Source organism: Cucurbita pepo, chromosome LG09 (genome assembly GCF_002806865.2).
Source record: "Cucurbita pepo subsp. pepo cultivar mu-cu-16 chromosome LG09, ASM280686v2, whole genome shotgun sequence".
Lineage (NCBI taxonomy): Eukaryota > Viridiplantae > Streptophyta > Magnoliopsida > Cucurbitales > Cucurbitaceae > Cucurbita > Cucurbita pepo.
In genome coordinates, this window is record NC_036646.1 from 300,749 (window position 1) to 328,166 (window position 27,418).

Sequence of the window (27,418 nt, forward strand, 5' to 3'; positions counted from 1 at the left end):
ATTTGAACCTATGAATGAATAATGGCTAATATTTAGAGATTTAGATTATAAGTTTAATATCTACCATTTTAATTTTGTGTTTATTAGGTTATTAAATTATCACAATTCTACGAGTTTAAAAAAAAATTAATAATAAACTTTTAAATTTACAATTTTGCATATAATACATAGTTGATATGACATCTTTAAAATTCACCAACCAGACATTAATTATTTTAAAAAAATTAAAATGTATGAATACAAATTTATTAAATATTTTAAAGTTAAAAAATATACTAAAAGAGGAATATATTATATATTTTTGAAAGTTAAAATATTTATTTATTAGGCACAAATGTAAAATAGCATATAAAATTTCATATGCAATGAAAAGAAACATTTATTAAAAAGACCCAAAATGGTAAAACAATCTCCAATTCAAGCAGTTTAAATGAATGGATATGAGAAGGGGATAGAAGAAACCTATGTACTGTGTAACCACCATAACACAACAAAGATGATTAGAAATTTCAATGTGAATATGAGGACGAACCGATTTCCATTACACGAACTGGAGTAGAATGCGCCGATCTTGATCCAGATGATGGTCCCGTCCCGGTGCTCATTCGCCAAACTTGCTCGATTCTCGACACGATATCCATCATCTTCGGCCTCTCCTCGGGCATTCTGGCAACACAAGACAACCCAATTTGCAGCATCTCCACCATTTCTTCTTCTATATTTGGATACCTCAGAAGCTCCACATCAAACACTTCTGCTGTCCATTCCTCCCTCACCACAGACTTCACCCACCTCACCAAGTTAACCACTTCATTACCACCTTCAACATGTATGGGACACTTTCCAGTCAGGAGTTCCAGCAGTACTACCCCGAAACTGTACACATCCGCTGCTTCCGATGCTCTCCGAGTGTCGCTCACTTCAGGGGCTCGGTATCCAACCGTTCTCGTGGCTGGTACCGGAATAGAATTCATCAACACAGACAAACCAACATCAGATACACAGCCATACCCTTTAGAGTTTAGGAAAATGTTTGAGGCTCGCACGTTTCCATGTGAACATTTTCCTCCGTTTTCTGTGTGAATATGAGCAAGACCTCGAGCCGTTCCGATCGCAATTTTCATCCGACTATCCCAATCTAATAACGGTAAACCATTTCCTTCTTTACCTGCATCATTAGATTGATTCGCCGATTTGTTTAGAACACAGATTCACAAGAGAGTTGTATAGAAATTATTGCAGAAGGAGCAAGGAGACGGAATACTTACTGTGTAACATTGCAGAAACACTCCCTTGTCCATAGTAATCATAGACCATAAGCTTCTCGTCCTTCGAGTAATAGTATGCTCTTAGCGAAACAACGTGCTCGTGCTTAATGTTTCCAATCAACTCCATCTGCTGTTCAAATTCTCGTTTTCCAACCGTCACTTGATTCAGCCTCTTCACTACCACAGTCGTCGAGTCCTCCAACGTTGCCTTGTAGCTCACTCCGAAGGTTCCCTTCCCGAGAACCTCAGCAGACGCTCTCAACAGGTCTTCCAAATCAAATGCAAGATTAGAATCCATGAAGAAATTAAGGTTGTTCTTTTGTTCTTGGCTCTCAAATCCCCCTTTGTTCACAGATGTTTCCTTCTTTTTGGACTCCATAGTGGAACTACCATTTTCTTTTCCCCTTTTCAACCAGCAAGCAGTCAACAAAACTGCTACCAAAATTAATCCAACAACAGAACCACCAATTGCAACACCCAATATAGCAGATTCACTTAGTCCTTTTCCTTTTCGTGTCGGTCGAGAACCGGGAGGCTGGAGCGGAAAAGACGGGGGAATTGCACCGTGTTCTACGGTAATATTGTTATTGGAGAACACCCAACTTGGAAATCTTGTAAGAGAATGAGGCACATTTCCTGTAAGACTATTGTTAGACAAATCTAACCATTGCAAACTCGGAATATCAAGGTCAGGAAATTCGCCCGACAACGAGTTGTTTGCAAGATTCAGAACAGTCAGATGAGTCAAGTTTGAGATTGAAGAAGGAATACTCCCATTAAAGAGATTGTTAGATAGATCAATGACACTAAGGTTCCTCCAAACTGAAAAGTCCAAAGGCAAAGGACCAGAAAACTCGTTGTATTGCAAATATAAGGAACTCAAGTTTTCCAGCTGGGAAAGATCAGAAGGGAAAGGCCCTGATATCCTATTTAATCTAAGGCTTAGAGTCTCAAGTGCAGATAGGCGGCTAAGAGTATTCACAGGAATCGGACCGAGCAGACCGGTCGCCGGTAATCGAATGGCTACTACTCTAGACTCATCAGAGTTGCAAAACACTCCTGCCCAGCCTTTGCACACAGAACTACTCTCATTCCAATTGAGAGAAGGCGAGTGTGGGATGTTATGGAAGAAATCAAGCAATGCTTGCTTGTCTTCAACTGGCTCAGTGAGAGCCCCTGGTAAGATTATCGCTATAAACAACATAATTTCAAGGAAGATGAAGCTATTCTTCATCATTTTCTCAGACGAAAACTATCCGTTCAAGCTAAATTACGTGCAATTCTGGTCCATACCTGCAAAATTAGGTCTACAAGTTGACTTTCCATAATCACCAAACAACACAAATTCAAAATCTCAACCCACAGAAACAAACAAGTTCATACAGTTTGGTTTCATTTCGAATACCTAAATTACATTAAACCCAATACGCATAAAGCTAAAACAAGGAACCTCACATACCTTTCAAAATCCCCACGAGACCAATCGAAACAGAGCTCTGATTACAATATTCTGAACGACCCAATTCGCAGGGGAAAGGGGGAAACACGGGAGAATTGAATTGGAAGCCAAGGAAAGTATGGAACCCAGAAGGGAAACAGTTGGAAAAGGCTCCGTACGTTCTGGGTTGTGGCAATGATGGCGTTGGAATTTCAGAGGGTTGGATAATCATTTGAGACAGGGAGATGGTCGAAAAGAAGAAGGAGAATAGAGAAGAGAAGGGTATTTCAATGGTTAGGAGCCTATTTCTTTATGGCACACTGTTAGGAGCTTACATGTACCGGATGGTTGCCGCCATTGATGGACGCTTCTCTTCCTCATCAAGCACTAGTTCTTGCATTACTTCTTTTTTCCTCTTCTTTTATAATAGTTTTCTTAGTTCAACAATGACTTGGGTGCTAATGGATAATATAAAGTATTGCCATTTAATCTATTTTGAACTCATATTTTAAGAAATAAGAGATATTAGCAATATTTCAAAAAATATATATATAATATTTCAAATTTTAAATGTTAAAATATTGTCTGTGGATAGAATTATTAGCTTAATTTTCAATAAATTTTGAATTTTATGGACATTTTCTAAATAGCAATTCAGGAAAGAGATCACATGTAAAATATAAGTTAAATAAAGAATGTGCCTTGCATGTATTTTCATTCACACTATATGATATTAAAATAATCATTTTATGAAGATTCATGTTCTGCACGCACACGTCCAACTTAATTGTCTAAACTTACGTATAATAAGAAATCTAATTATTTTATATTGTAATTTTCACAAAATTATTAATATTTGAATTATTCTGTTTGACCTTATTTAGTTACATTTTTTTAGTAATAATTTAATTACATTTCTAAATATAAAAAGATTTGTACTCAAAATATATAGTTAAAAGCATTCACGTATGAACCACTTTTGAGTAAATATTAATTTTCAAATTGGCATTTAGTGAACCTATGCTTCCATGTGATTTGCAAATAAGTCTACCACAATATTAGGCAACCTCATAAATTTGGTCAAACTCATACTATACCAATAAAACTATTCGATCATATTACGATCAGAAATTTGTTATAGAAATTTTTAAGGCTCTAAGGTGGTCTTTGGATTGTCCCTGAGATTGTCGTTGTACCTAAGAGGGATAGCTTCTAAGAGGGATAGCTTTGGTCTTCCTCGGATATAAGATTCTTCTCTAAATTTTATTTAGTAAAGAAAATTTTAGGGCTCTAAGACGATCCTTGGATTGTCTCTATCGTTGTTGCCAAGTCTCGAAAGAGGGATGATTTTGGTCTTGTTACAGTGTAAGATTCTCCTATGTATTCTATTTCCGATAAACAATTCCAAGTCTACATGTGGTCTTTCTTAGATTTTATGTTCTCCATAGGTGCGAAATCTCATATCGGGTGGAGAAGAAAACGAAACATTTTTTTTATAAGTGTGTGAAAACCTCTCCTTAGTAGAGGCAAAATCATGAGGCTGACTGCGATACGTAATGGGCCAAAACGAACAGTATTTGCTAGCGGTGGGTTTGAACTGTTATAAATGATATCAGAGCCAAACACTGGGTAATGTGCTAGCAAGGACATTGGGCCCTCAAGATGGGTGAATGATAAGATCTCACATCGAATGGAGAGTAGACGAAATATTCACTATAAAGATGTGAAAACCTATCCTTAGCAGACATTTTAAAACCGTGAGAAAGAGCTCGAATTGTTACGGTAGATAGGACCTTATTTATATTAATTGGATATGTGGCCTGTGAGAGACGGCCCATATTGTTGGGCCCATTTAGTTACAGCCCATATATACATTTTTTATTTTAGTTTTCTAAATATTATACAACAATATTTGATAATTTAATAGGGGGAGAAAAATCAGATTTATTTTGGTAATCATGATTATTTTCTTTTTAATCTAAACCTTATCTTAATATCTTCTTCCATAATTAAAAACGAATTAAGTTATAGGACTTATATAATTAAATATATAAGGTAAGCGAAAAGTCTAAGAAATTTCGATATTAAAATTTACTTTTTCACGAATTTAAAATTATTTATCAAACGTGTATGTCATTATTTATTGACAAAATTTAATTTTTTTAATAATGGTAATTAGATCACGACAATTTATTATTAACTTACTAAATACCCAACTTTTTGTATTTTATCGTTTAAAATTGAAATCTACCAAACACCGTTTAAAAACAGTTATGGATAATTATTTTAAATGATATAACAATGTCAAACTAAGATCAAATTGCTATCAGGGGCTCGTACTTTTTAAGATTTGTGGGGAAGGACAAGATGGAGCCATCAGAATAGTTGTAGGATTCATAAAGGGACGAACAACATAAATAAATGGGGCCATTATTAAATGCATAGTTCCACCATATTCAAACTAAACCCGTCATTAAAACCCTGTGGCTCACAAATTTTTATCCATATGAGATTTAAATTACAACACGTATTTCAAAACACAATTTTAGCGTAGCGATCTTCATATCGTAAACGTTGCAATGATATATTTTTGGTCTTACTACAACTTCGTCTTTTCCCGTCATTCACGCTCAATTTGGTGCTTCCCTTTCGAGCCATTTCTGGTATCGACAACTTTTGTGAAACCACCCTTTTAGATACAAAAGATGACTCAAGAAACACGTGTGTGTTCACTTCTTTAAGCACTTTTACGAGACAAGCAACCCATTCTTTCATGCTCCTCTCTACTCAGTTCAACTTTTCTCTATGCACTAACTTTTTACCTGCGATCTTATCTCATATATTTTTCTTTTTTTATTTTATTTCATGAAAAAGAATAACAATGACATCTCCATCATTTTGTTCCTAAAATGCTGAGCAATGCCAGCCCAACTTTATGGAAATTGGCATTTAAAATGATGGCATAATATCGTAAAAAAAATGTTATAAATTTTTGTAATGAATAATGAGTGTGACATATACATACATAGATTTCAGATTATTATTTTTTTTTTCTAAACTTTTAAACCATTTTTCTATATTAAGAAATACATACTTGATTCCATTCACTACTTCATATTTATTAACTCTATTGTCATTTTATTTTTAATTATAATTTTTCAAATTTTCTTTTATTAAAGACCAATTGAATTACAATATTTACATTTAAATAAAATTTAAATAGTTAAATATAATTATAAATCAAGTAATATATTTAACTCTTCAAAAGTTTTTCATAACAAGATTTATCATTCATTCTTTATTTATCTATTAAATTATTTTGGACGGTTGTAATTTAATTAATATTTCTTAATTTAAATAAAATTTTCATGCAGAAAATATTATTAATAAATTAAACTAATTAAACGTTAATAATGATTTTTTTTTTGTTTTATTTATTTATTATTATTATTATTTGGAGTCGTTGAATAATGAAGGTTCAAGTTGGGAAAGTTGGTTGGTGGGCTGAAACGGTAAAATGAAAATAAAAAGAAAGAGAAATAATGGTAGCTTGCTTTTAGAGATGGGAACCATATAATTTCTCAAAAGGGACCGNAATGACTATATTAAATTATTTCATTGATTTGTACTCAAAAGACAATAATATTAGGTTGGAGGATATATGTGTTTTTTTTGTTGGTGTAATGATTTTAGATTTGAATCTAATTATTAATTATTCCTTCCACATAGATTTGTTCTAATATTTATTTTATCTCATTAAATAAAATAAAAAATTGAAATGTTAGGAATTTAAAATTTTCTATGGACTAAAAATAAAAATTATGTTCATATAATTTTTGTAAAACCAATAATAGGTCATTGAAGTGTAATCTATCATTGAACTTTAAGTTTGGGAGATATAAACTTACATTATTTACATATTTTTTTTTTTGTTAATTTTGTAAGTATGACAAGTGTTCGATGTATTCTTAAACAGAATAATATAATAAAAATATATATAATTACTTAAAATATGAAGAAAAAAAAAAAATATATATATGGTATTTACGTTCATGGCTTGTTACTATAGTAACTATAATAGGATGTATACAAAAATCAATATATTATTTAATAATGAGTATAAAATGCGAGCTTCGCGCCTTATTTAAGAAAGGGGCGTTATGGTGGTTGCTGACAGTACAGTGCATAATTAATGCATAAAAAGAAGAGAAAGGGCAAAAAAAGGTCACTGACGTGGCAGAATGGTAATCCATAAAATATTATTTTCTTTTCAATTTTTATTGAAATAAATTGAATTTTAAGCCAAAAATAATATTCAAGAACTAAAGAATTTATATAATACTTTTTAATAGTTAGAGATCAAATAATAATTTAATATATTTTTTTCATTAAGATATAAAGTTTTAAACCTCAAATCTTAAAATGTATATATAGAAAAGTGTCAATAAAGTATTTATGTTGATTTTATTTATATTTATTTATTTTAAAAAATATATAAATTAATATTGAATTATGCTCACATTTATTATTATTATTTAAAAATATCATATTGTTGTCATAATTTCTTCTCATTATTTTCTTTCATAAATGAAGAAATAAATGTCTTAATAATTGAGCTGTATTCTATACTTCTAGTTAGAGAATATGTTTCAAAAGCATCCAAACTGAATTATTAGGCCAATTTGATTATATTCCTTTCATCATTTTTTTTTTGGGAATATTTATGAAACAATCAATTATTTTTGGTATTACGTATTCCAATAATTCTCTTTTTGTTCGAAATTATTTATAAAAAAAAAAAAAAGAGTATAAAAATATAATTTGCTCATTATTTAAAATGGGATGTTTTGGACATTTCTTCCTCTAGTATTATTCTTAAATGTTGATATGCATCACCTCCTCTTGTTTTATTTACCAATTATTCAATGTCACAATAAATAATAAATACGGGCACCTAAACTTACTTTGGTGGGTCCTTAAATCTTATCTTATGAAATTTATTATTATTTTATTTTAATTTTTTGATTTTGGATTAAAATTATGAGCGCCAAAGTAGACACGTCAATCATGCATACATATCATTCATGTTGACAAGAGACTTTACGACCAATAAATGAGTGTTTGAGGAAATTACAAACATACCCTTTCTATATGCTCCTTCTTCAAACTTTTTTTTTTTTTTTTTTTTTTTTTTTTTTTTTTTTTTTTTTTNACTCACGTGACAATAATATAATTCTAGTTAGATTATAATTACAATTTAGGGTTGATATTATTTTCATATATAATAGAACAATATTATTATTGTTTTTCATTTTATTATATATATTTTTCAAATGTTGAATTTTTTAGAAAATATTTAGTCTTTGTCGGCTTCTCAATTGGCAACAACGATCTTCAAAAAGAAAAAAATTGTAATATTTTTTCAAAAAAGAAAAGTACAAAATTTAGAAAATTATTTTCTATTTAGCAAGTCAAATTAATTGAATGATAAATTTGTTTTTGAAAGCTGTGTTGGGATGTAAATTTTGAATTTTAAAAATTTAAATGACATTATATAATTAATACAAATTAATAATTATAAAATTTTGATTAATATTAATATATAAATATTTTCACAATAAAACAAAAATTCATGAAGTAGTTATGAATTAAAAAAGAAAAGAAAAAAAAAAGAAGAAGAAGCAGAATATGTTGATATGTGCAATTGGACGTGGCCCACGAGTTCTTCCAAACTGCATTAATATGAACGTTCCCTCTATTCTCCTTCACGTCAGTGCAACGTTCTTCATTTAATTTCTCGTTGTCCGTTCCCTCGCCCTTCCTTGGACCCTTTTCACATAGCTTCCAGCCCCAATCTCATTTTACCCTTTTAAAGATCAAGGGGGAAAAAGGGGCAAAAAGAAAGTCTTCTCAAAGCGTTTATATCATCTTCCTCCATTTCGTCTACGAAAAAGGTGCAGTTTCTGACATGTGGTGAGAATTTGAGCACCTAGCGCTTCTGTTTACCTCTCACCCATCTGGGTTTTCTTCGTTTCTTAAATAATTTAGCTGTCACGGGCTCTGTGATCATCTTCTTCCAAAACCCACGTGAATTTCTGCCTTTGATTTTCAGAAGTTTATTTTCTTACATGTGTTTCTAAAGGGTTCTTCTCATTCTGATTCTTTTGTTTGTGTTTTTTCAGAAAGAGTTTTATGGAAGAACTGTGAAGACTAATTTAAGGTTTGTTCTTCTTCATTTGGGTTTTTTGCATTTTTTATGTGAAGGTTGTCTTATTAATTATTACTTCATTTGACATTCAGAGTCGAAAAGGAAAGATGAGGGGAATGGAGGACTTATGGGGTTTGTTCTGTGGAGGACATGACTGTTCAAGTGGTAGTGAGAAACCTTGTGGCTTTCTTTCTGATTCCCCTTCATGTAATACTCAAGCCTTGTTCATCTGTTTTGATTTTCTACTGTTGATCTTGCTTGTATCCAATATTGTGGGGAAGTCAGTGAAAAGATCTCACATGTCGAATCGAATTCGAAGTCGTTCTGCTTTGCAGATTTTGTCTGCTATCTTCAATGGTTGTGTTGGATTAGTGTACCTTGGCTTGGGAATTTGGATTCTGGTGGAGAAATTGAGTAAAGATCATACTGCTTTGCCTTTGCAGCTGTGGTTATCTGCCACCGTCCATGGCTTCACATGGTTATTGGTGAGCTCCGTTATTAGCTTCTGGTGTAAACAGTTTCCAAGAGCCTTGTTGCGCTTATTGTCCATTGCAGCATTCGTGTTTACTGGAGTTATTTGTGTTCTATCAGTTTTCGATGCTGTTTCGAACAAAACAGCATCAGCAAAGATGATTTTAGATGTTGTATCTGTTCCAGGATCAGTTCTGTTATTGATCTGCGCTTTTGGGTGTTTTTCCCGTAACGAGAGCGAGACGAGTATCAATGGGAATGGACTTTACACCCCACTAAACGGTGAGGCCAATGAAAGTGATAAGGTTGATCTTGTTACTCCATTAGCTAAAGCTGGATTGTGGAGTAAATTTTCGTTTTGGTGGATGAATCCTTTGATGAAAAAGGGGAAGGAAAAGACTCTGGACTACGACGATATACCGATGATGTGCGAAGAAGATTGTGCAGAAAGTTGCTACTTGCAGTTCACAAACAAAATGAACGAGCTGAAAAAGAAAGAACCAAATTCCCAACCATCAGTCTTAAGAGGCATCATTTTATGCCATTGGAAGGACATATTATTGTCTGGTTTTTTCGCTTTGTTGAAGATACTCTTTCTGTCTGCTGGTCCTCTGCTTCTAAATTCCTTTATCTTAGTTGCTCAGGGACATCAAAGCTTCAAATACGAAGGTCTTGTGCTTGCCCTTTCACTTTTCTTCTCGAAAAGCATCGAATCCATATCACAAAGGCAATGGTACTTCAGAAGCAGGCTTGTTGGTCTAAAAGTCAGGTCTATGCTTTCAGCAGCCATTTATAAGAAGCAATTGAGATTGTCCAACGAAGCTAAGTTGATGCACTCGAGCGGTGAAATCATGAACTATGTGACCGTGGACGCATACAGGATTGGAGAGTTTTCATATTGGTTCCACCAAACTTGGACCACGAGTCTTCAGCTCATTATTGCACTTTTGATCCTCTACAAAGCAGTGGGAATAGCAACCATTGCCTCCTTTTTGGTAATAATTCTATGTGTAATTGGCAACACTCCAATTGCCAAGCTACTGCATAAGTATCAGAGTAAATTGATGGCTGCACAAGACGAGCGACTGAAAACGTTCACCGAGGCTCTCGTGAACATGAAGGTTTTGAAGTTATATGCTTGGGAATCCCATTTCAGGAATGTAATTTCGAAGTTAAGAGAAGTGGAGCACAAGTGGTTGTCATCTGTGCAAATTCGAAAAGGATACAATGGTATTCTCTTTTGGTCATCTCCTGTTATTGTATCTGTTGCAACCTTTGGGGCTTGTAGCCTTTTGGACATTCCGCTACATGCCAATAATGTTTTCACCTTTGTGTCTACGCTGCGCCTTGTTCAAGATCCTGTTAGATCTATGGCTGATGTCATTGCAGCGATTATTCAAGCACGGGTTTCATTTACGCGTATCGTTAACTTTCTGGAGGCACCAGAGCTGCAAGGTACAAGTGTTTGTAGAAAGCGCCTTGACACGAATGATAACTACTCCATTAAGATCAGTTCAGCATCTTTCTCATGGGAAGAGAACTCCTCGAAGCCGACTCTTCGTAATATAAATCTCGAGGTCAGATCAGGTTCGAAGGTTGCAATATGTGGAGAAGTTGGCTCAGGAAAATCTACTCTTCTAGCAGCCATTCTCGGTGAAATTCCAAATGTTGAGGGAAATGTAAGTAATATCACCATACTTCACCTATCTGTTTCACTTTCACTGCTATATAATAGAGCTGAATTCATTATGATATAGTTACTTTTGTGAGATCCCACATTGGTTGGAGAGGAGAACAAAACATTCTCTATAAGGGTGTGGAAACCTCTCCTTGGTAGACACGTTTTAAAACCTTGAGGGAAAGCCCGGAAGAGAAAACCCAAAGAAGACAATATCTGCTAGTGGTGGGCTTGAGCTGTTATAAATGGTATCAGAGCCAGACACTATTTGGTGTGCCAGCGAGGACGCTGGACCTCAAGAAGGGTGGATTGTGAGATCCCACATCGGTTGGAGAGGAAAACGAAACATTCTCTATAAGGGTGTGAAAACCTCTTCCAAGCATACTCGTTTTAAAACCTTGAGGGGAAGCCCAGAAAAGAAAGCCCAAAGAGGACAGTATCGGCTAGCGGTGGGCTTGGGGTATTACAACTTTATTCCTGTATTCTCCCACTTTGATTTACTTGGTTGCTTTTAGATCATAATTAGCTCAATATGCTTTCCACAGATTCAAGTTTATGGAAGGCTTGCCTATGTGTCTCAAATAGCATGGATCCAAACAGGAACCATACGAGACAACATCTTATTTGGCTCTCAAATGGACAGCTGGAGGTATCGGGAAACGCTCGAGAAGTGTTCGTTGGTGAAGGACCTCGAGTTGCTTCCTTATGGTGACCTCACTGAGATTGGGGAGAGAGGAGTGAACCTCAGTGGTGGCCAAAAGCAGAGGATTCAACTCGCACGTGCGCTGTATCAAGATGCTGATATATATCTTTTGGATGATCCGTTTAGTGCTGTTGATGCACATACCGCCACAAGTTTGTTCAATGTAATTCACAAATTTCCAACATTCTCAAATTGTTCTTTCTTTTCTAATTTCTCAGACTGAGTCAAAGCTAACTTCATTGTTTGCAGGGATATGTTATGGAAGCTCTCTCGGGTAAAACGGTTCTTCTCGTGACTCATCAAGTCGACTTCCTGCCTGATTTTGATTCTGTCCTGGTTAGTTCAAAAACACCTTGATCGAGTGTGTGCGTTGTTGATTTCCTCCTTGCAATTTCTCTCTCCTATTTCTTTGTGTTCATCTTCATTGAGTGTGTGCATTTGTGGTTGTCAATCGCAGCTAATGTCGGACGGGGAAATTCAAGAAGCAGCCCCTTATCATCATTTGTTGGCACATAGCAAAGAGTTTCAGGATCTTGTCAATGCACACAAAGAGACTGCTGGTACTGAAAGGCTTGCAGATTTTTCTGCCACCAAGAGTTTGATAACATCAAGTAAAGAGATTAAGAAATCTTATACAGAGAAACTGTCCGTAACATCTGATGCTAATCAGTTAATTAAGCAGGAGGAGCGAGAAGTCGGTGACTCGGGATTCAGGCCTTATATTCAGTATCTGAATCAGAGCAAAGGGTTTATCTTCTTCTCCTTAGATGTTCTCTCCCAATTAGCATTTGTGGCATGTGGAATAATGCAAAACTCTTGGATGGCTTCGAATGTCGACAATCCCGACATCAGCAACTCCCGCTTGATCCTCGTTTACTTGTTGATTGGAATTATTTCAACATTCTTCTTGGTTACTAGATCTCTTTTCACAGCTCTTTTAGGTTTGGAATCATCAAAATCATTATTTTCTCAGCTACTAACATCTCTTTTTCGCGCACCGATGTCCTTCTATGACTCCACACCTATTGGAAGGATACTTAGTCGAGTAAGCATCTCGAGCTGCAACGATAAAGCTTTTCGGGATTAGAATGAAATTGAGTTTTCTTACATTTGTTTATCCTTTGATAGGTCTCAATGGATCTTAGTATTGTAGATCTTGATGTCCCATTCAGTCTAATATTTGCTGTTGGTGCAACCTCCAATGCCTATGCTGCTCTCGGCGTTTTAGCTGTAATCACGTGGCAAGTCCTATTCATCTCCATACCGACAGTCGTTTTGGCGATTTGCTTGCAGGTAATACAATGGATTATAGATGCATTTGTTGTTGTTGACATAGTTCTACATTTTTAAAAGAAATGAACTGATGATGCTGAACAAGTCATTTCTTTGTACAGAGATACTACTTTGCATCTGCTAAAGAACTCATGCGTCTTAACGGGACAACGAAGTCGATGGTAGCAAATCATTTGTCCGAATCCGTAGCTGGATCAATGACAATACGAGCTTTCGAAGAGGAAGAGCGATTCTTTAAGAAAAACCTTGAATTCGTCGATGGAAATGCCAGTCCATTCTTTCACAATTTTTCGGCCAACGAGTGGCTGATACAACGGTTGGAAATGCTCAGCGCGGTCGTCCTTGCCTCCGCTGCATTGTGCATGGTGTTGCTACCAACTGGAAGCTTCAGCCCTGGTGTGGATTTTAACATTTTTATTGATTCAAATATAAAATCATCACATTCTTAAACTGTCATGTAATGAAAGTTCTATGCTTGTATTACAGGTTTCATTGGAATGGCAATCTCTTATGGCCTTTCTTTAAATGTGTCCTTGGTCTTCTCCATCCAGAATCAATGTACTATAGCTAATCACATCATTTCTGTGGAAAGATTAAACCAATACATGCACTTACCGAGCGAAGCTCCGGAGATCATCGAAGAGAGACGTCCCCCAACCAACTGGCCCTCTGTCGGCAAAGTCGAGATAATTGACTTGAAGGTACGTAGAAGCTAATCAAAACCTGAAACCTTCAGGGACGATCGGTAAACTAACCATGCATGTCGTTTTACAGATACGATACCGACCCAATACACCCCTTGTTCTTCATGGTATAAGCTGCACATTTGAAGGAGGACATAAGATTGGCATTGTTGGGCGGACTGGCAGTGGAAAGTCTACTCTTTTAAGTGCCATATTCCGCTTGGTTGAGCCAGCGGGAGGAAAAATTTTAGTTGATGGTATCGACATCTGCTCGATCGGACTTCATGACCTGCGGTCACGTTTCGGGATTATACCTCAAGATCCAACCCTTTTTAAAGGGACTGTTAGATACAATTTGGATCCTTTAGTTCAGCATACTGATGATGAAATATGGGAGGTGATACTTTGTTCTTTTCTTCATGTGGTTGTTTTCTTTAGAGGTTCGTTCTGCATAATATTTACGTAATTTTCGACATCTCGATCATGCAGGTACTTGGAAAGTGTCAACTTAGAGAGGCTGTTGAAGAGAAAGAAGCCGGTTTGGATTCCATGGGTAAGTTTTTCGTATTCGAGATAATGTTAGACGTTGTTGCGTTCTAGTTCTTCCTATTCTCAGGTTGTCAATGGCTAACATTTTGTAAAAACCAGTTGTGGAAGATGGTTCGAACTGGAGCATGGGTCAGCGCCAACTTTTCTGTTTAGGCCGTGCGCTGTTGAGAAGAAGTAGAATATTGGTGCTCGATGAGGCAACTGCGTCGATCGACAATGCAACGGATATGATTCTGCAGAAGACGATTCGAACTGAATTCGCAGACTGTACGGTGATTACAGTTGCACACAGAATACCAACTGTTATGGACTGCACCATGGTGCTTGCTATAAGTGACGGTAAGTTTTGATCATTATATATACTGTTCATGTCCTGAATGTTCTTAAACATTGTTTCAAAACAACTCTGTCAAAAACGAAGTTAGAAATGAATCGACCCGAGTTGTCTCATGAAATGCTCGATACAACTTTCAGGGAGAATAGCAGAGTACGACGAACCGACCACGTTGATCAAGAGAGAAGGCTCTCTATTCGGGCAGCTCGTGAAAGAATATTGGTCTCACTCACCATCTGCAGAATGATTTTGATCCCAACATTGTTAGTCTATCAACTTCTTTTGCTTTATGATGAGAAATTGTAGACGTTGAAAGATTAAGGGCGTGGATTTTTGAGTTATTTGTTGTGGTGCAGTCTGCATCGTGCAGAAATGTCCATTTCCTCATCAGAGAAAGCTGATTTGAACTGTGTGAACCACATTTTTGTAAGGTAATCATGTGTGCCAACCCATTAGTTTACATGAATAATTTGTGAAGTATCTTTCCAATTGCATAATTGTTCATTTGTACCGGTAGAAGTTGTGTTGAGAGGAATATATGTTCTATCTACTTTATTCATTCAATGAACCTTCCACTTACTTACCGCTCGTAGTTATTGTCTTTTTTAAGCTTTTCCTTTCGAATTTCACCTCAAGATTTTCAAAACGCTTCCGATAGGGAGAGGTTTTCACACTTTTATAAAGAGATGTTTCGTTCCTCTCTCGATCTCACAGTCCACCTCCCTTCGAGGCCTAGCGTCTTTGCAGGCACTTGTTTTCCCCTCCAATCAATGTGGGATCTCACAATTCACCCCGTGTTGTTGTCGGCACTCGTTCCTCCCTCTAATCAATGGGGATCTCACAATCCACTATTCCTTCGAGGCCCAACATCCTCGTTGACACATCTCTGGTGTCTAGCTCTATACTATTTGTAACAACTTTGGGCTTTCCCTTGGAAACCGGACTGAACACGAAATTTAGAAACGAAAACTAGACTCGAAAGTGAGATGGATTATCGTTATTTATTTATTTATTTTCAGTATAACAATTTTGTTCCTTTTTATAAATGTCGAATATTTCTTTTACAAACAATGCAAACTTATTATAATTAAATTAACTTGAAAAATGATCCAAAAATGGCTGGAGTGTTTTTTTTTATCAGAAAGTAACATAAGCCCTGAATTGAAATGAAAGAAAAAGATGAAGCTGTGAGTTTCAGAGTCAGAGGCCGTACTACTACAACTACCATTAACTCAGACTACATGAAGATAATTAATAAAAGATTAGGAGATACGTAAGCCAAAAATATTTATCACAGCTAGCTACCAACCATAACCCAGAACAAGCTAGGTATCTTACTCGTAAGATCAAAATGAATAAGGAAATGTCGAGGTTCACATACTCAGGGTGATGGGGAGAAACAGCAAAAAATAATGAAGGCACAAGCAGAATAATTAACTAAGTAGTGTTTCTCACGTTTCTTGGCCTCTACTCTACACTTTACGGACTTGAATATTGTGAGTAGATGGGAACCGCCATATGGGTTGTCTGCCACTCTGAAGGAGTGCCACCTCTTCTCCTTCCTTTACCATTCCTTGCCTCTGTACACAACCAACTCAATAATCAGTCAAACAGATACTCATACAAGGAAACTAGAGATTACATTCAAAAGCATTTTTGTTTTTGTTTTTCATATTCATTCACGCTAGCAACGATTCTTATGGGACAATTGTCTGACCCTACTACTACTCATTCCCTTAAAGCCATTTATTATTTACGTGGTCCTTATTAACTATTAACCATAGAAAACATTATTGAAAAAAAGAAGAAAAAGGAAAAATAAAAGATACCTGTAGCAGAGATAAGGCATCGGCAAATGTCTGCTCAGCATCATCAGAGAACTGCATGTATATGGGGCACACTCCCTGATATAAAGCCAACCTCTGTTGTATCCTTTTACTGCATGTCACAGTAGGGTATTTAAGGAAACTATCATAGCTGAACTCCTAGTACCTAACTAAATTGTATAATCTTATTCATCGATAATTCAATCCATCGCATAGAGGAAAGAAAGCATTTTCATCCATGATACTGGCTCCTTTTATGGATCCTAGGGGTGGTTTAACAACTTCAGTGGATCAATATTGAAATTGCAAACATTTTCACCAACAATGAACTAGACTGTTTGTATTTGATGCTTAGTCAATCAAACCCACATAACCCTTATGATCGTACTTTGAGTAGATTAGAAGGAATAAGTGTGATGAAGCAGTTCGATAAACACAAGTTTAGATTCTATCAGACTATAAAAACAATAATAACAAAAAGGAAAAAGAAATACTGTTGAATGCAAACATTTCTAGGCCACGTAGTTCATGATTGGCTTTCTACTAACAATCAACTCTTTAATAATTTTTTTTTTTTTTTAAAAAAAGAAAAGAATACACGGGCTACTTACTCATTTGTAAAAGCAAATGTTGTCCCAGATGGTCGGTAGTGGCTTAGAAGGATGGCCATGAAACCAGTTTTAGTGAAGACAACTATTGAGGTTCCAAGAGTGTTGGACATCATTGTTGCATGATAAGCAAACATCTCACTCATATGGTTCTACACAGAAGAAAAGTAAACAAGTCAGAATCATGATAAAGATTAACTAATAAAAAAGAACAGAAGCCTGAGCGGGAGGCAACAAATCATGGTCTTATTGAAGTACCATAAATTTACTAGTTTTAAAATAACCTTGAATGTTTGACCGAGATTCAATGGCATTCGACCACCTTCTATGGTTGCTTCAGTCCGTAAAGCAACTGTATGCATTACTTTCACAGCTTTTAATGGGAATCTGGAAATTGGCATAATGGGGTGATCAAATGAACGAATATACTTTATTTATTTTATTCACCAAATAGACACCAAGACAACATAAGTAGCCAGCTGAAGTGAGTTTATTTTCTCAAAATTGGTTTATTCCTTTTTTTGTTATATAAACTGTATATAATACTCTCAATATCAGCACATATCATGCTATCAACAGCAATTAACCAATATGATTTTTTGTTTTGCAGAATCACATCATTCTGTATTCACCGTAAAACACTTAGTCTTGAAAACCATCGCACGAGCTAAAGAAACAACATAATCCGGAAAAATCCCAAACATTGCAAAAACCATGTACTGTGCCCCAAATGTCTGAGCCAACCACAGATTAACTAATAGCATAAAAAGGAACTAAAGAGATAACTCACTTTCCATGAGCTGTTTCTCCAGAGAGCATGATTGCATCGGCCCCCTCTCTAACTGCAATAGCAATGTCAGATACTTCTGCTCTGGTTGGTGTCGGATGAACAATCATACTCTCAAGCATGTTAGTTGCAACAATGACAGCCTTCCCCATGCCTCGACACAAGTTGATTATCTCCTCCTTCATATCGATCAAGTATGTTTAGAAGGTTTGACAAATAAACACTAAACATCTCTTCTATGAGTGGAAGAAAAGCATGACTGAAAATAAACCTCCTCAGCTTCTTTAATTGGAAAAACTACCTACCTGCAGAAGTGGAACTTCTTCAATAGGGAGTTCTGCACCAAGATCGCCTCTTGCAACCATTGCCTAAAATGAGATAAAGGAATTTCCCCTTAAATTAGCAACCAAGCCTCAGACTATCAACAAAACTAAAAATGCTTAGAATTCAACATTAACATTGGAATATCCACTCCGATGTTGTGAAAAAAATAAAAAAATTACCCCATCAGAAGCTGTAATAATTGAATGCAAATTTGGTATGGAGTCTGCACTTTCTATTTTTACAATGACATGAATATCAGCATCACAGCCTGCAGAGTCAGAAAAGTTAATAAATCAACGTCTAACAAGAATGCAGCACCCAAATTGACTTTATAAGCACAACATAGAGATCTGCAGTTATGTACTTTTAAGATATTTTTTCAACTCATGAACTACTTGTGCATCTTTAACAAACGAGACAGCATAAAAGTCAACTTTGTTGTCAACTCCAAATTTTATGTCATCCCAGTCCTTCTCTGCAAGAAACATAAACGGTAAAACATATTAGTTGACTCACAGGCAAAAGAACAAAAAAGGAGTGAAAGCCCTATCAATCCCGTACTACTCGAAATGAAACTTCAATAAAAAATGGAATGTGTAGGATATATTAATTCAAAGTCCAACCAGTAATGGAAGGCAGTGTTGCACTTTTCCCTCGAACATTTAAATGTCGCCTGGACTTGAGCTCTCCACCATCAATAACTTCACACTTAACAGAATCCTCTGTCTTAGACTTCACCATGAACGACATCATTCCACCTATAAGAGATATAAGGAGTAATGTTGTAGCAACGCATGAGATGATGAAAGAAAGGTTCTTTATTTTCTTTATAGAAATTTCAAGTATTAATGTCAAAGAAAGTAAAGAAAGAGAGAACTGATGCACACAAGATTTTCATTCTCATATAACACTATATTCCTATGCTATGAACCCAAGACTTTTCACCACAAGGAATGTAACCTGGTTATTCTATCTAAAAAAGTTTCTAATTAGTGGCAAAAAATATATACACAGAAATATAGGGAATAAAGAAAATAAAAACAGCATACCATCAACAAGAAGCATGTCCCCAACTTCTACATCATTAACAAAATCATCATAGTTCACGCTAACAGAGTCTGCAGTGCTAACACCTCTCCGTATGGTAAAAGTGAATTCCTGTCCACTTTCTAACAATATTGGTTGTGGTAGGTCACCACTCCTAACCTCAGGACCCTGACAAAATGAAATAGATAATTTTAAAAATAAAATAATACCTTGGTCTATCTGGAAAACGTTTGTTGCCTGTTTAATCAATCGAAGGTGGTGAACGTGGAAAAATGTAAAAATGAACTTGCCTTGGTATCGAGCATGATTGCAATGCAGTTGTCCTTACATTGGGCATTGTATTCTCTGACTAAATCTATAACTTTCTGATGAGATGCATGGTCTCCATGAGACATATTCAATCGGGCAACGTTCATTCCAGCCTCAGCCAGCTTCCAAATCATTTCCTTCGTGTTAGTTGAAGGTCCAATTGTGCACACGATTTTTGTCTTACGTCTAACTGTTGGTTTGGACCACATTCCGACCGGTGTATCACCGAGTTGTTGAACTGCTCGTAAATGTTCAAATTGCTCATCTGCCTGATATGCAGCATTCAGAATCAAATTACCACGTGAAAATTAAAATTCGCAAACATTTGTAGCCAATGAAGGCTACAAAATATCCATTGTCATATTTAAACAAAATAAGAGATGAGACTTCCCGAGCAACCGCTTATACAGATAAATTTGTGAGTGTGCATGCACATATGTATGTTCCCTTCCGAACACTCAGAGATCAAAGAAAACCCATTTATTGATGATACTTCACTTTCCCAGGTACAGAAACAGGCATACTAAATTTCCAGCTCGCACAAGTCTAGGCATCCAATTACAGATCCGTACAACTCGACGATATACAAACAAAGTACACCATTTCGCTTTCTGAATGCTACGTGCCTTTCAAACAAAAGCATTTTCCTTTTCAAAATTCAAATTCCATGACTTTCAGCTCCCCATTTCTCCTCAATCTTATCGTAACAAGCAAATAAAAGCAATTTCCTTAAAGACAAAACTAACAAATCAGGAGATCACAAACCTTCTGAATATCCTCAGGTGATACCGGAACAACTTCAGCTTGAGCAGCTCTCTTGGCTGTGATTAGAGTTCTCCTGCAAACAAAATTCCTTCTCTTCTTCTCATGCGTCAACACTTTGGAACCAATACCAAAAGACCGAGCTCTGTTCACCCGGTCCAGCACAGATCCCGAGCCATGGCACGGGACTGTACTGTGAATCGACCTCGTAGCCACCACCTGAGACATTTTACGAACAGAGAGAGAAACTCAACGAGACAGCTCCTGAGGAAGAGATTTAACAGTGGGCGAATTGAAGGGAGAAATGCGTGAGGAGTCGAACGTAGAAATTTTCGCCACAATACTCAGGCGGAGCTACCAATGTGTGAGAGAGAGAGAGAGCTTCGGTAATATCGAAGAAATGGGGAGCTAGTAGCGCGGTTGTGCTTCGACGTTCAAAGCGGCGATTTTGATCTTACTCTTAACAAACAATAATTTGCAAATATTATGGGACACTCTTCAGCGCGTGTACTTAACTCGCCTGCCCTTAAAAAAAAAAAAAAAAAAAAAAAAAACNGACCAAGCCTCTCACAAGTGATAGAAGTTCTTTTTCTGGTGGTACGACCCGTCTCTGGAAACTCAAAGACATAAGAGCTTATGCTTAAAGTAGATAACAGAGTGTAGAGTCCTGTTTATTCGGTTTTTAAAACATTCAATTCAATCCAAACAGAAAATAATAATTTACCTATATTATCTAAGTCTAAGATAGGTTAATAATTTTTATTATTTTAAATATAATTCTAATTTGACAATAATTTAAAACCATTAAACTTCTCTAATAAATGGTTTTTTTGGGAAGAATAGAATGAAATTTATGGAAGGTTGCTTTAGCTTATACGAGCTAAACAAGGTATCCGAACTTGAAATTTATGAAAATTGTCTCTAATTTTGAAAGCGTTAAAAGCAACACAAACATAAGCATCACTCCCAATCCCCAAGCAATCCAAGAACACAAAGCCTTCAAGAAATAGACGAGACCCGAACTGAGTGATCAGCAGAACCAGTCAAGAACAAAATAATGTATTGAAAATGCTCACGTTTCCGAACTGTACCTCCATAAATTACTGAAAAATTGAACATCATCGAATCCAAGCGGATCGGAATGCTTTAGATTTAAGATGCTCGTACGCAGGACGAAGGAGAAAGAGGGCTGGGAAGCAGAAGAATCGGACGATGAATTCGTTTTCCTTTAAAATGGTGAAATTAAACGAGTAACGAAAATGGGCTTTTTTCCATTGGAAATGAGCTGATCCATAATCAGGATCTAATATTGTGTAAATAAATAATGGGCTTTTCCATCTTGAGCTTTTCTTCCATTGGAAGTGGGCTGGTCCACAATCAGGATCTAATATGACAACTAATTGGGCCTTTTCTGCTTAACCGTATTGGGCCTTGAATAGCAACTAAAATGGGCTTTTCCCCCTTGGGAGTGGGCTCATCCACAAACGGGATCTAATATAACTGGGCTTTCCCGCTTTGTCGTATTGGGCCTTGAATCGCAACTGAAAGGGGCTTTTTCCATTGGAAATGGGCTGATCCACAATCGGGATCAAATATAACTGGGCTTTTCCCGCTTTATCCTATTGGGCCTTGAATCGCAACTAAAATGGGCTTTTTCCATTGGAAGTGGGCTGATCCACAATCGGAATCTAATATAACTGGGCTTTTCCCGCTTTCTTCTATTGGGCCTTGAATCGCAACTGAAATGGGCTTTTTCCATGGGAAATGGGCTGATCAACAATCGGGATCTAATATAACTGGGCTTTTCACTTTTCGTATTGGGCCTTGAATCCCAACTGAAATGGGCTGATCCACAATCGGAATATAATATAACTGGGCTTTCCTGCTTTACCCAATTGGGCCTTGAATCGCAACTGAAATGGGCTGATCCACAATCGGGATCTAATATAACTGGGCTTTTCCCGCTTTATCGTATTGGGCCTTGAATCGCAACTGGAATGGGCTGGTCCACAATCGGGAACTAATATGACGACTAACTGGGCTTTTCCCGCCTCACTTATTGGGCCCATAATTGCAACTGAAATGGGCTTTTCCTATTGGAATTGGGCTAGCCCACAATCGGGATCTCATATGACAACTTACTGGGCTTTTCCCGTTTTATGGTATTGGGCGTTGAATCGCAACTCAAATGGGCTTTTCCCGTTGGAACTTGTAAGTGGGCTGATCCACAATCCGGATCTAATATGGTGAAATAACTAATGGGCTTTACCATTTTGGGCTTATTTTTTCATTTTCCCCGAATCCTACTTCTAATGTTGTAAACAAAACTTTGTTGTATGTTACAATTTAACTATCTTGGAGAGATTGTGGAATGGCTGCAGGTAGCCAAAGATGAAGAAGGTTGGGTATTAATGGTGAAGGAACTTGACTGATTGATATCTCTTTTCATGGCTCTATAAACTTGATCCAAGCCTTCCTCAATCATCTCCACCACTGTTTGTGGCATTGGCGGCGTCTCAACCTCACTCGATCCTTCCAACATTCTCACGATCTCGCCCATCGTCGGTCGCATGACAACTTCATCTTGTATGCACCAAAATGCAACTTTCAATGCTCTCATTAGCTCTTCTCCATCCACTGCACCCTCTAGCCGCCTATCTGCCACTTTGAAATGAGTTCCATTCTTCATCTCCTGCACACAACAAACAAACCCCAACAAACATCCTCAATAGAACTCGACATTGAAATACGACCAAATCTACATATTCGTTTAGTTCAAGAAAATCACGCGAGAAGAGAGTAGGGTGGAGGATTTGAACCTCTAACCTCTTAATTTAGAGTATATACTTAAACCAGTAGAAGAGTTAGTAAGCTAATGTTATGGATGGTTACATGACGTAGATTTCTATATATATATAAGAACTCGACTTTGGAGTAAGATTTAGACGCATACCTTGTATGCCCAACCAGGGTAGAAGAAGTCTTCAGCATCAAAAGACATATCAAGGTTTCTCCTACCACCAACAATCTCCAAGAGAAGCATTCCATAGCTATAAACATCAGCTTTAACCGTGATGGGGCGATTACTAACCCACTCCGGAGCCAAATACCCTCTCGTCCCTCTCACCATCGTTACGACGTGCGAGTGCTCTCGTCCCATCAGCTTAGCCAGACCAAAGTCCGAAACTTTGGGGCAGAAGTTTTCATCCAACAGAATGTTTTCTGGCTTGATATCACAATGTATGATCCTGTTTCTGCATTGTTCATGAAAATAAGCGATCCCTTGCGCCGTGCCGATGGCTACGTGAAACCGAGTCGACCAATCTAAAATCCTGTCTTGGTTATGATGTGAAGGAAATATCCATTTGTCCACAGACCCATTTTTCATGAATTCATACACCAGAAGCCTGCAAAATGCAATGTGCACTTGATATGAACAACAACGATTGAACCAAGATTGTAATGCAATATAGGATAGAAAAGTTGACCTATGCGACCCTTCCGAGCAGTATCCGCAGAGGCGAACCAGGTTCATGTGATGCATAGATCCAATAGTGTTAACTTCAGTTATAAACTCCTTCTCTCCATGAGGGAAAACTCTGTCAAGTTTCTTCACAGCTACCAGAGTCCCATCTCCAAGGCTTCCTTTATATACACTTCCAAATCCACCTAAAAGGAATCAAAACAACAGAAGTTTCCTATGAATACATAAGATTTTCTGTTCTGTTGGACGTTATAGTTCTACCTTTCTAGAGTAAAGGGTCGAGGATTGTTGGGAGAGGAGTCCTATATTGGCTAATTAAGGGGTTGGTTTGAGGCATTTTGGGAAAACCCAAAGCAACGCCATGAGAGCTTCTGCTCAAAGTGGACAATATCATTCCATTGTGGAGAGTTGTGATTCCTAACATGGTATCAGAGTCATGCCCTTATCTTAGTCATGTCAATAGAATCCTCAAGTGTCGAACAAAGGGTGTACTTTGTTTGAGGGCTCCAGAGAGGAGTCGAGCCTCAATTAAGGGGAGGCTATTTGAGAGCTCCATAGGCCTCAGGGGAGGCTCTATGGTGTCCTTTGTTTGAGGGGAGGATTGTTGAGAGAGGAATCCCACGTCGACTAACTAAGTTGATCATGGATTTACAATTAAGGAATACATTTCCATTGGTACTGGTACGAGGCCTTTTGGGGAAGCCCAAAGCAAAGCCAGCTTAGGTTCAAAGTGGACAACATCATACCATTGTAGAGAGTCACGATTCCTAACCTAAACGTCAGTAAAATGTCCATAAATACTTTTCACTCCTCAAGTACTTTCTATCGAAGTACTGCACACTCAAACAGTGAAACATGTCTTAAAAACAATGTAAAAGGGGTTACCTGTTCCAAGAAGCTCGGAGAAATTGTTCGTCCGGATCTGCAAATCGCGGTGTGTGAAGCTCATAGGAGCTCCAGACAAGATCAGAGAGCTCTCCATGGCTCTCTTTAAAACCTTTCTTCTATGAACATTATAATATAACAACAAACACAGCAACCCAATCAGAAAAGCCATACTCAAAACAATAGGAATAATCGTAGCCTTTTGTTTAGCACTTCCTGAAGAATCTCCATCAGTTCTTGGCCCATTGGCATCTGGTATTGACCCATTGGACCTAACCTTCACAAACAGAGTCGAACCAGCATCCTCAAACCCCCCAAAATCTAAGCTTCTCAACACCCAACAATAAGGTTTCTCTTCATCAAGCCCATAAACAGAGGCAACACACTCACAATTAGACAAGCAAGCATCGCCACATTTGGCAACAGTGTCGATATCACTGTAATTTGCAATAACAGAGAACTCAGAGTAATAGTAATTTGTTTGCTGAACTGGAGAAATCCTGAACTGGGTCGCCGGAGATTGATGATGTTGGCCGTCACATTTACCCACCGACGATGAATTCTCAAAGCACTGGCTACCGCCGGCGTCCTTAAAAGTCCCCGGCAAGCAAGAACAAGTCGCATTCGTCTTACTTCTATCCAGATAGCAAATCCCATTTCCACAGATTCCGGCAATATCACAAGGATTTGAAACCGCCGCCCATTCCGGCACCCATTGGCGAGACCCATTAACATCATCGTCCCATCGATACAAACGCAAGTTCCCATTACTCTCTAAGGTCAATCGTCGAACAACTTGCGTGCGTACATTGCGAATCGACTGATTTGTCGACGCCGACAATCCCCCATTGTCGTTATCGTTCTTGTAAACATACACAGCGCCATTAGAGGAGTCGCCATAGACCACACCGAAGCTTCCGCCTTCGTCTAGAACAGCGATGACTTCCCCTGTTACATTGGAAATGGCAGGGGCGGACCAATAGGAGTAATTTGAGTAAGATTCAGGCAACCCCGCATAATTTTCAGGCAAATTGAATGTCAAGGCGAGTTTGAGAGTGGTGCGTTGTTGGAGCATTTTAAGGGCATAATATCCGCCATGGGAGAGGGATTTTGAAGTTGTAAGCTCTAAAGACACTGATAGAGGTTGATTTGGGAGAAGCGTATCAGATGGGTGTGAAAAGCTTTGCCAAATAGGGATTCGCTCGGCGTTGAAGAGGATGAAGTTGCCAGATTCTGACATGACGGCGAACTCCGCTCCGTCTCCGGAGGTGTTGGAAGACCAGACGGTGGCGCCACCGTCCAAAAGGACGAGGTTTCCGGTGGCATCAAACTCCACAATCGCATTCTTGGAGACTGGAGAGTTTCTATACGTAAATGATTGAGAGAAAAATGAAACTTGATCGCTTAATTTGAGCTAATTAAACATCAAAATTCTTCTTTTTCATGTCTTTTAAGAATATGGCAATGAAAAAACACTTTCTTTGAAACAATTGATCAAAATTTTGGATCAAACACTGTTCTTCGCATGAATTGGTTACATAATCAACTATTTCTAATCCATTAGCAACTAAGCTGGCAAACTGTGGACAGTGGACTTTGTTTGTCATACTCCAAAGAATATTCTACAATAATCATTAAGATAAAAATGCATGAACTCCACCTTACTCTATATTGAACAATAAGAATATATATAAATACTAACCTGTTAGCTGACCAAACCACGGTTCGATCCCCGGGAAGCTTGGCGAACCATATGGCAAGTAGAAATCGATCAACCGCGCCACTACTAGCCGGACTAAACCCGAACGCAAAAGTACTATTATCAGAAACCCAAGCGTTTCTCTCACGATCACCAGCAACCAACCTCGCTCCAATAACAATTTGGCTAGCCATGCAAGCCCGAATCAGCCATACAACAGCCAAAGCGAACATAACCCACGAGCCATCGCGAGACGACGAAGAAGCACCTACAGCCATTAGAAGGCAAAGATCACTTAGACATAGTTATTCAGCCATTGCCTTTAAATTACAAGAAGGATAACGATAATGGTAATGCAATAAGTGCAGAGAAGTTGGTGAGCTACATTTTGAAAAACCTTCCCCAAAAAATGGTCGGCTGAGAAAACACAAAGGGGGAACCTTTGATTATACGTGTTAGAAGCTGTGAGGTTGAAGGCCGAAATTTCATCAGCTAATCTAACGAGAGTGATTGAAAAACTCAGTGCCTATTTGACACGTTTATTGCTTCAATTATTGGTTTTGTTTATTTCTTCATACTTTTCACACCTTTGAGTTAGAAATGGCACCTGGGATTTTCAAATTTTGTAATTTTTCAACCAATATTGCTCAATTTTTCCCCTTGGCTTTTATGTTGTAGTTGACTTAATAATTTTGGATAATATAAAATGGATATATATTCCACGTACATTAAATGTCGTGATGGTACAAACTATGGTTGATATTAAGTTAAGATTTATAAATACGTGTCGAGCGTTAGCATTAATGTACAGTTAGAAACGTACACGTTTATCCATTTCAATGGATAATAGAATAAAAAAAGTTAATGATAAAATGAATTATTTTTTAGAATTATTGTAGTAGCTTTAAATAATTTCTTTTTGATATATTGTTGGAAAAGTTAAATACATGTTTAATCTTATTACTAAGTTGGTATATACTTTGACCCAGATATCAAATGTTCGAATCTTTGACCTTACGTGTTGAACTAAAAAAAACGTCGTTATTATTAATGCTAGAGGAA

General features: G+C 37.1%; 4 protein-coding genes across 6 annotated transcripts; 1 reads left to right on the forward strand and 3 right to left on the reverse strand.

Annotated features, from left to right (window-relative positions):
• Positions 1 to 361: 361 nt before the first annotated feature.
• Positions 362 to 2,817, reverse strand: LOC111801537 (probable inactive receptor kinase At4g23740). The gene is made up of 3 exons (XM_023685562.1): positions 2,728 to 2,817; positions 1,269 to 2,561; positions 362 to 1,168 (listed from the first exon to the last, which is right to left on the reverse strand). Exons 2-3 carry the CDS (start codon positions 2,503 to 2,505, stop codon positions 510 to 512), a joined length of 1,896 nt encoding a protein of 631 aa, XP_023541330.1. The 5' UTR covers positions 2,506 to 2,561; positions 2,728 to 2,817; the 3' UTR covers positions 362 to 509.
• A 5,651-nt stretch (positions 2,818 to 8,468) lies between these two features.
• On the forward strand, positions 8,469 to 15,210 carry LOC111801539 (ABC transporter C family member 10-like). 3 transcript variants are annotated; one of them, XM_023685566.1, is made up of 13 exons: positions 8,469 to 8,793; positions 8,889 to 8,926; positions 9,007 to 11,064; positions 11,609 to 11,929; positions 12,016 to 12,102; positions 12,224 to 12,811; positions 12,895 to 13,059; positions 13,161 to 13,455; positions 13,546 to 13,760; positions 13,834 to 14,139; positions 14,232 to 14,295; positions 14,391 to 14,630; positions 14,766 to 15,210. In XM_023685566.1, the coding sequence occupies exons 3-13, from the start codon at positions 9,022 to 9,024 to the stop codon at positions 14,870 to 14,872; spliced, it is 4,431 nt and encodes a 1,476-aa protein (XP_023541334.1). In that variant the 5' UTR covers positions 8,469 to 8,793; positions 8,889 to 8,926; positions 9,007 to 9,021; the 3' UTR covers positions 14,873 to 15,210. The 3 variants fall into 3 exon arrangements, with proteins under 3 accessions (XP_023541334.1, XP_023541332.1, XP_023541333.1); XM_023685564.1 differs by having other exon boundaries at positions 8,469 to 8,679; XM_023685565.1 differs by having other exon boundaries at positions 8,469 to 8,660.
• Positions 15,211 to 15,867: 657 nt separating this feature from the next.
• On the reverse strand, positions 15,868 to 20,516 carry LOC111801543 (plastidial pyruvate kinase 2-like). The gene is made up of 12 exons (XM_023685570.1): positions 20,292 to 20,516; positions 19,508 to 19,795; positions 19,220 to 19,385; positions 18,794 to 18,928; positions 18,535 to 18,645; positions 18,350 to 18,438; positions 18,152 to 18,214; positions 17,850 to 18,025; positions 17,344 to 17,446; positions 17,063 to 17,211; positions 16,455 to 16,563; positions 15,868 to 16,205 (listed from the first exon to the last, which is right to left on the reverse strand). The coding sequence occupies exons 1-12, from the start codon at positions 20,514 to 20,516 to the stop codon at positions 16,098 to 16,100; spliced, it is 1,722 nt and encodes a 573-aa protein (XP_023541338.1). The 3' UTR covers positions 15,868 to 16,097.
• Positions 20,517 to 22,465: 1,949 nt separating this feature from the next.
• Positions 22,466 to 26,767, reverse strand: LOC111801540 (G-type lectin S-receptor-like serine/threonine-protein kinase At5g24080). Its single transcript, XM_023685567.1, has 6 exons — positions 26,742 to 26,767; positions 26,360 to 26,624; positions 24,658 to 26,021; positions 23,777 to 23,957; positions 23,242 to 23,695; positions 22,466 to 22,980 (listed from the first exon to the last, which is right to left on the reverse strand). The coding sequence occupies exons 2-6, from the start codon at positions 26,587 to 26,589 to the stop codon at positions 22,639 to 22,641; spliced, it is 2,571 nt and encodes an 856-aa protein (XP_023541335.1). The 5' UTR covers positions 26,590 to 26,624; positions 26,742 to 26,767; the 3' UTR covers positions 22,466 to 22,638.
• Between the last annotated feature and the right edge of the window lie 651 nt (positions 26,768 to 27,418).

Excerpts from the sequence above, each read along its gene's own strand:
- LOC111801543 (XM_023685570.1), bottom strand. The coding sequence starts at position 20,516 with ATGTCTCAGGTGGTGGCTACGAGGTCGATTCACAGTACAGTCCCGTGC. Across the intron at positions 18,929-19,219 it reads GGACATGCTTCTTGTTGATG|GTGGAATGATGTCGTTCATG; the intron begins GTATGCTGTTTT and ends TATCTCTTATAG. Across the intron at positions 18,439-18,534 it reads GTTGAAAAAATATCTTAAAA|GCTGTGATGCTGATATTCAT; the intron begins GTACATAACTGC and ends CTGACTCTGCAG.
- LOC111801540 (XM_023685567.1), bottom strand. The coding sequence starts at position 26,589 with ATGTTCGCTTTGGCTGTTGTATGGCTGATTCGGGCTTGCATGGCTAGC. Across the intron at positions 26,022-26,359 it reads GTGGTTTGGTCAGCTAACAG|AAACTCTCCAGTCTCCAAGA; the intron begins GTTAGTATTTAT and ends ATTTACGTATAG. Across the intron at positions 23,958-24,657 it reads CTCCGAGCTTCTTGGAACAG|GTGGATTTGGAAGTGTATAT; the intron begins GTAACCCCTTTT and ends GATTCCTTTTAG.
- LOC111801537 (XM_023685562.1), bottom strand. The coding sequence starts at position 2,505 with ATGATGAAGAATAGCTTCATCTTCCTTGAAATTATGTTGTTTATAGCG. Across the intron at positions 1,169-1,268 it reads TGTTTCTGCAATGTTACACA|GTAAAGAAGGAAATGGTTTA; the intron begins GTAAGTATTCCG and ends CTAATGATGCAG.
- LOC111801539 (XM_023685566.1), top strand. The coding sequence starts at position 9,022 with ATGAGGGGAATGGAGGACTTATGGGGTTTGTTCTGTGGAGGACATGAC. Across the intron at positions 11,930-12,015 it reads CCGCCACAAGTTTGTTCAAT|GGATATGTTATGGAAGCTCT; the intron begins GTAATTCACAAA and ends CATTGTTTGCAG. Across the intron at positions 12,103-12,223 it reads CTGATTTTGATTCTGTCCTG|CTAATGTCGGACGGGGAAAT; the intron begins GTTAGTTCAAAA and ends TGTCAATCGCAG.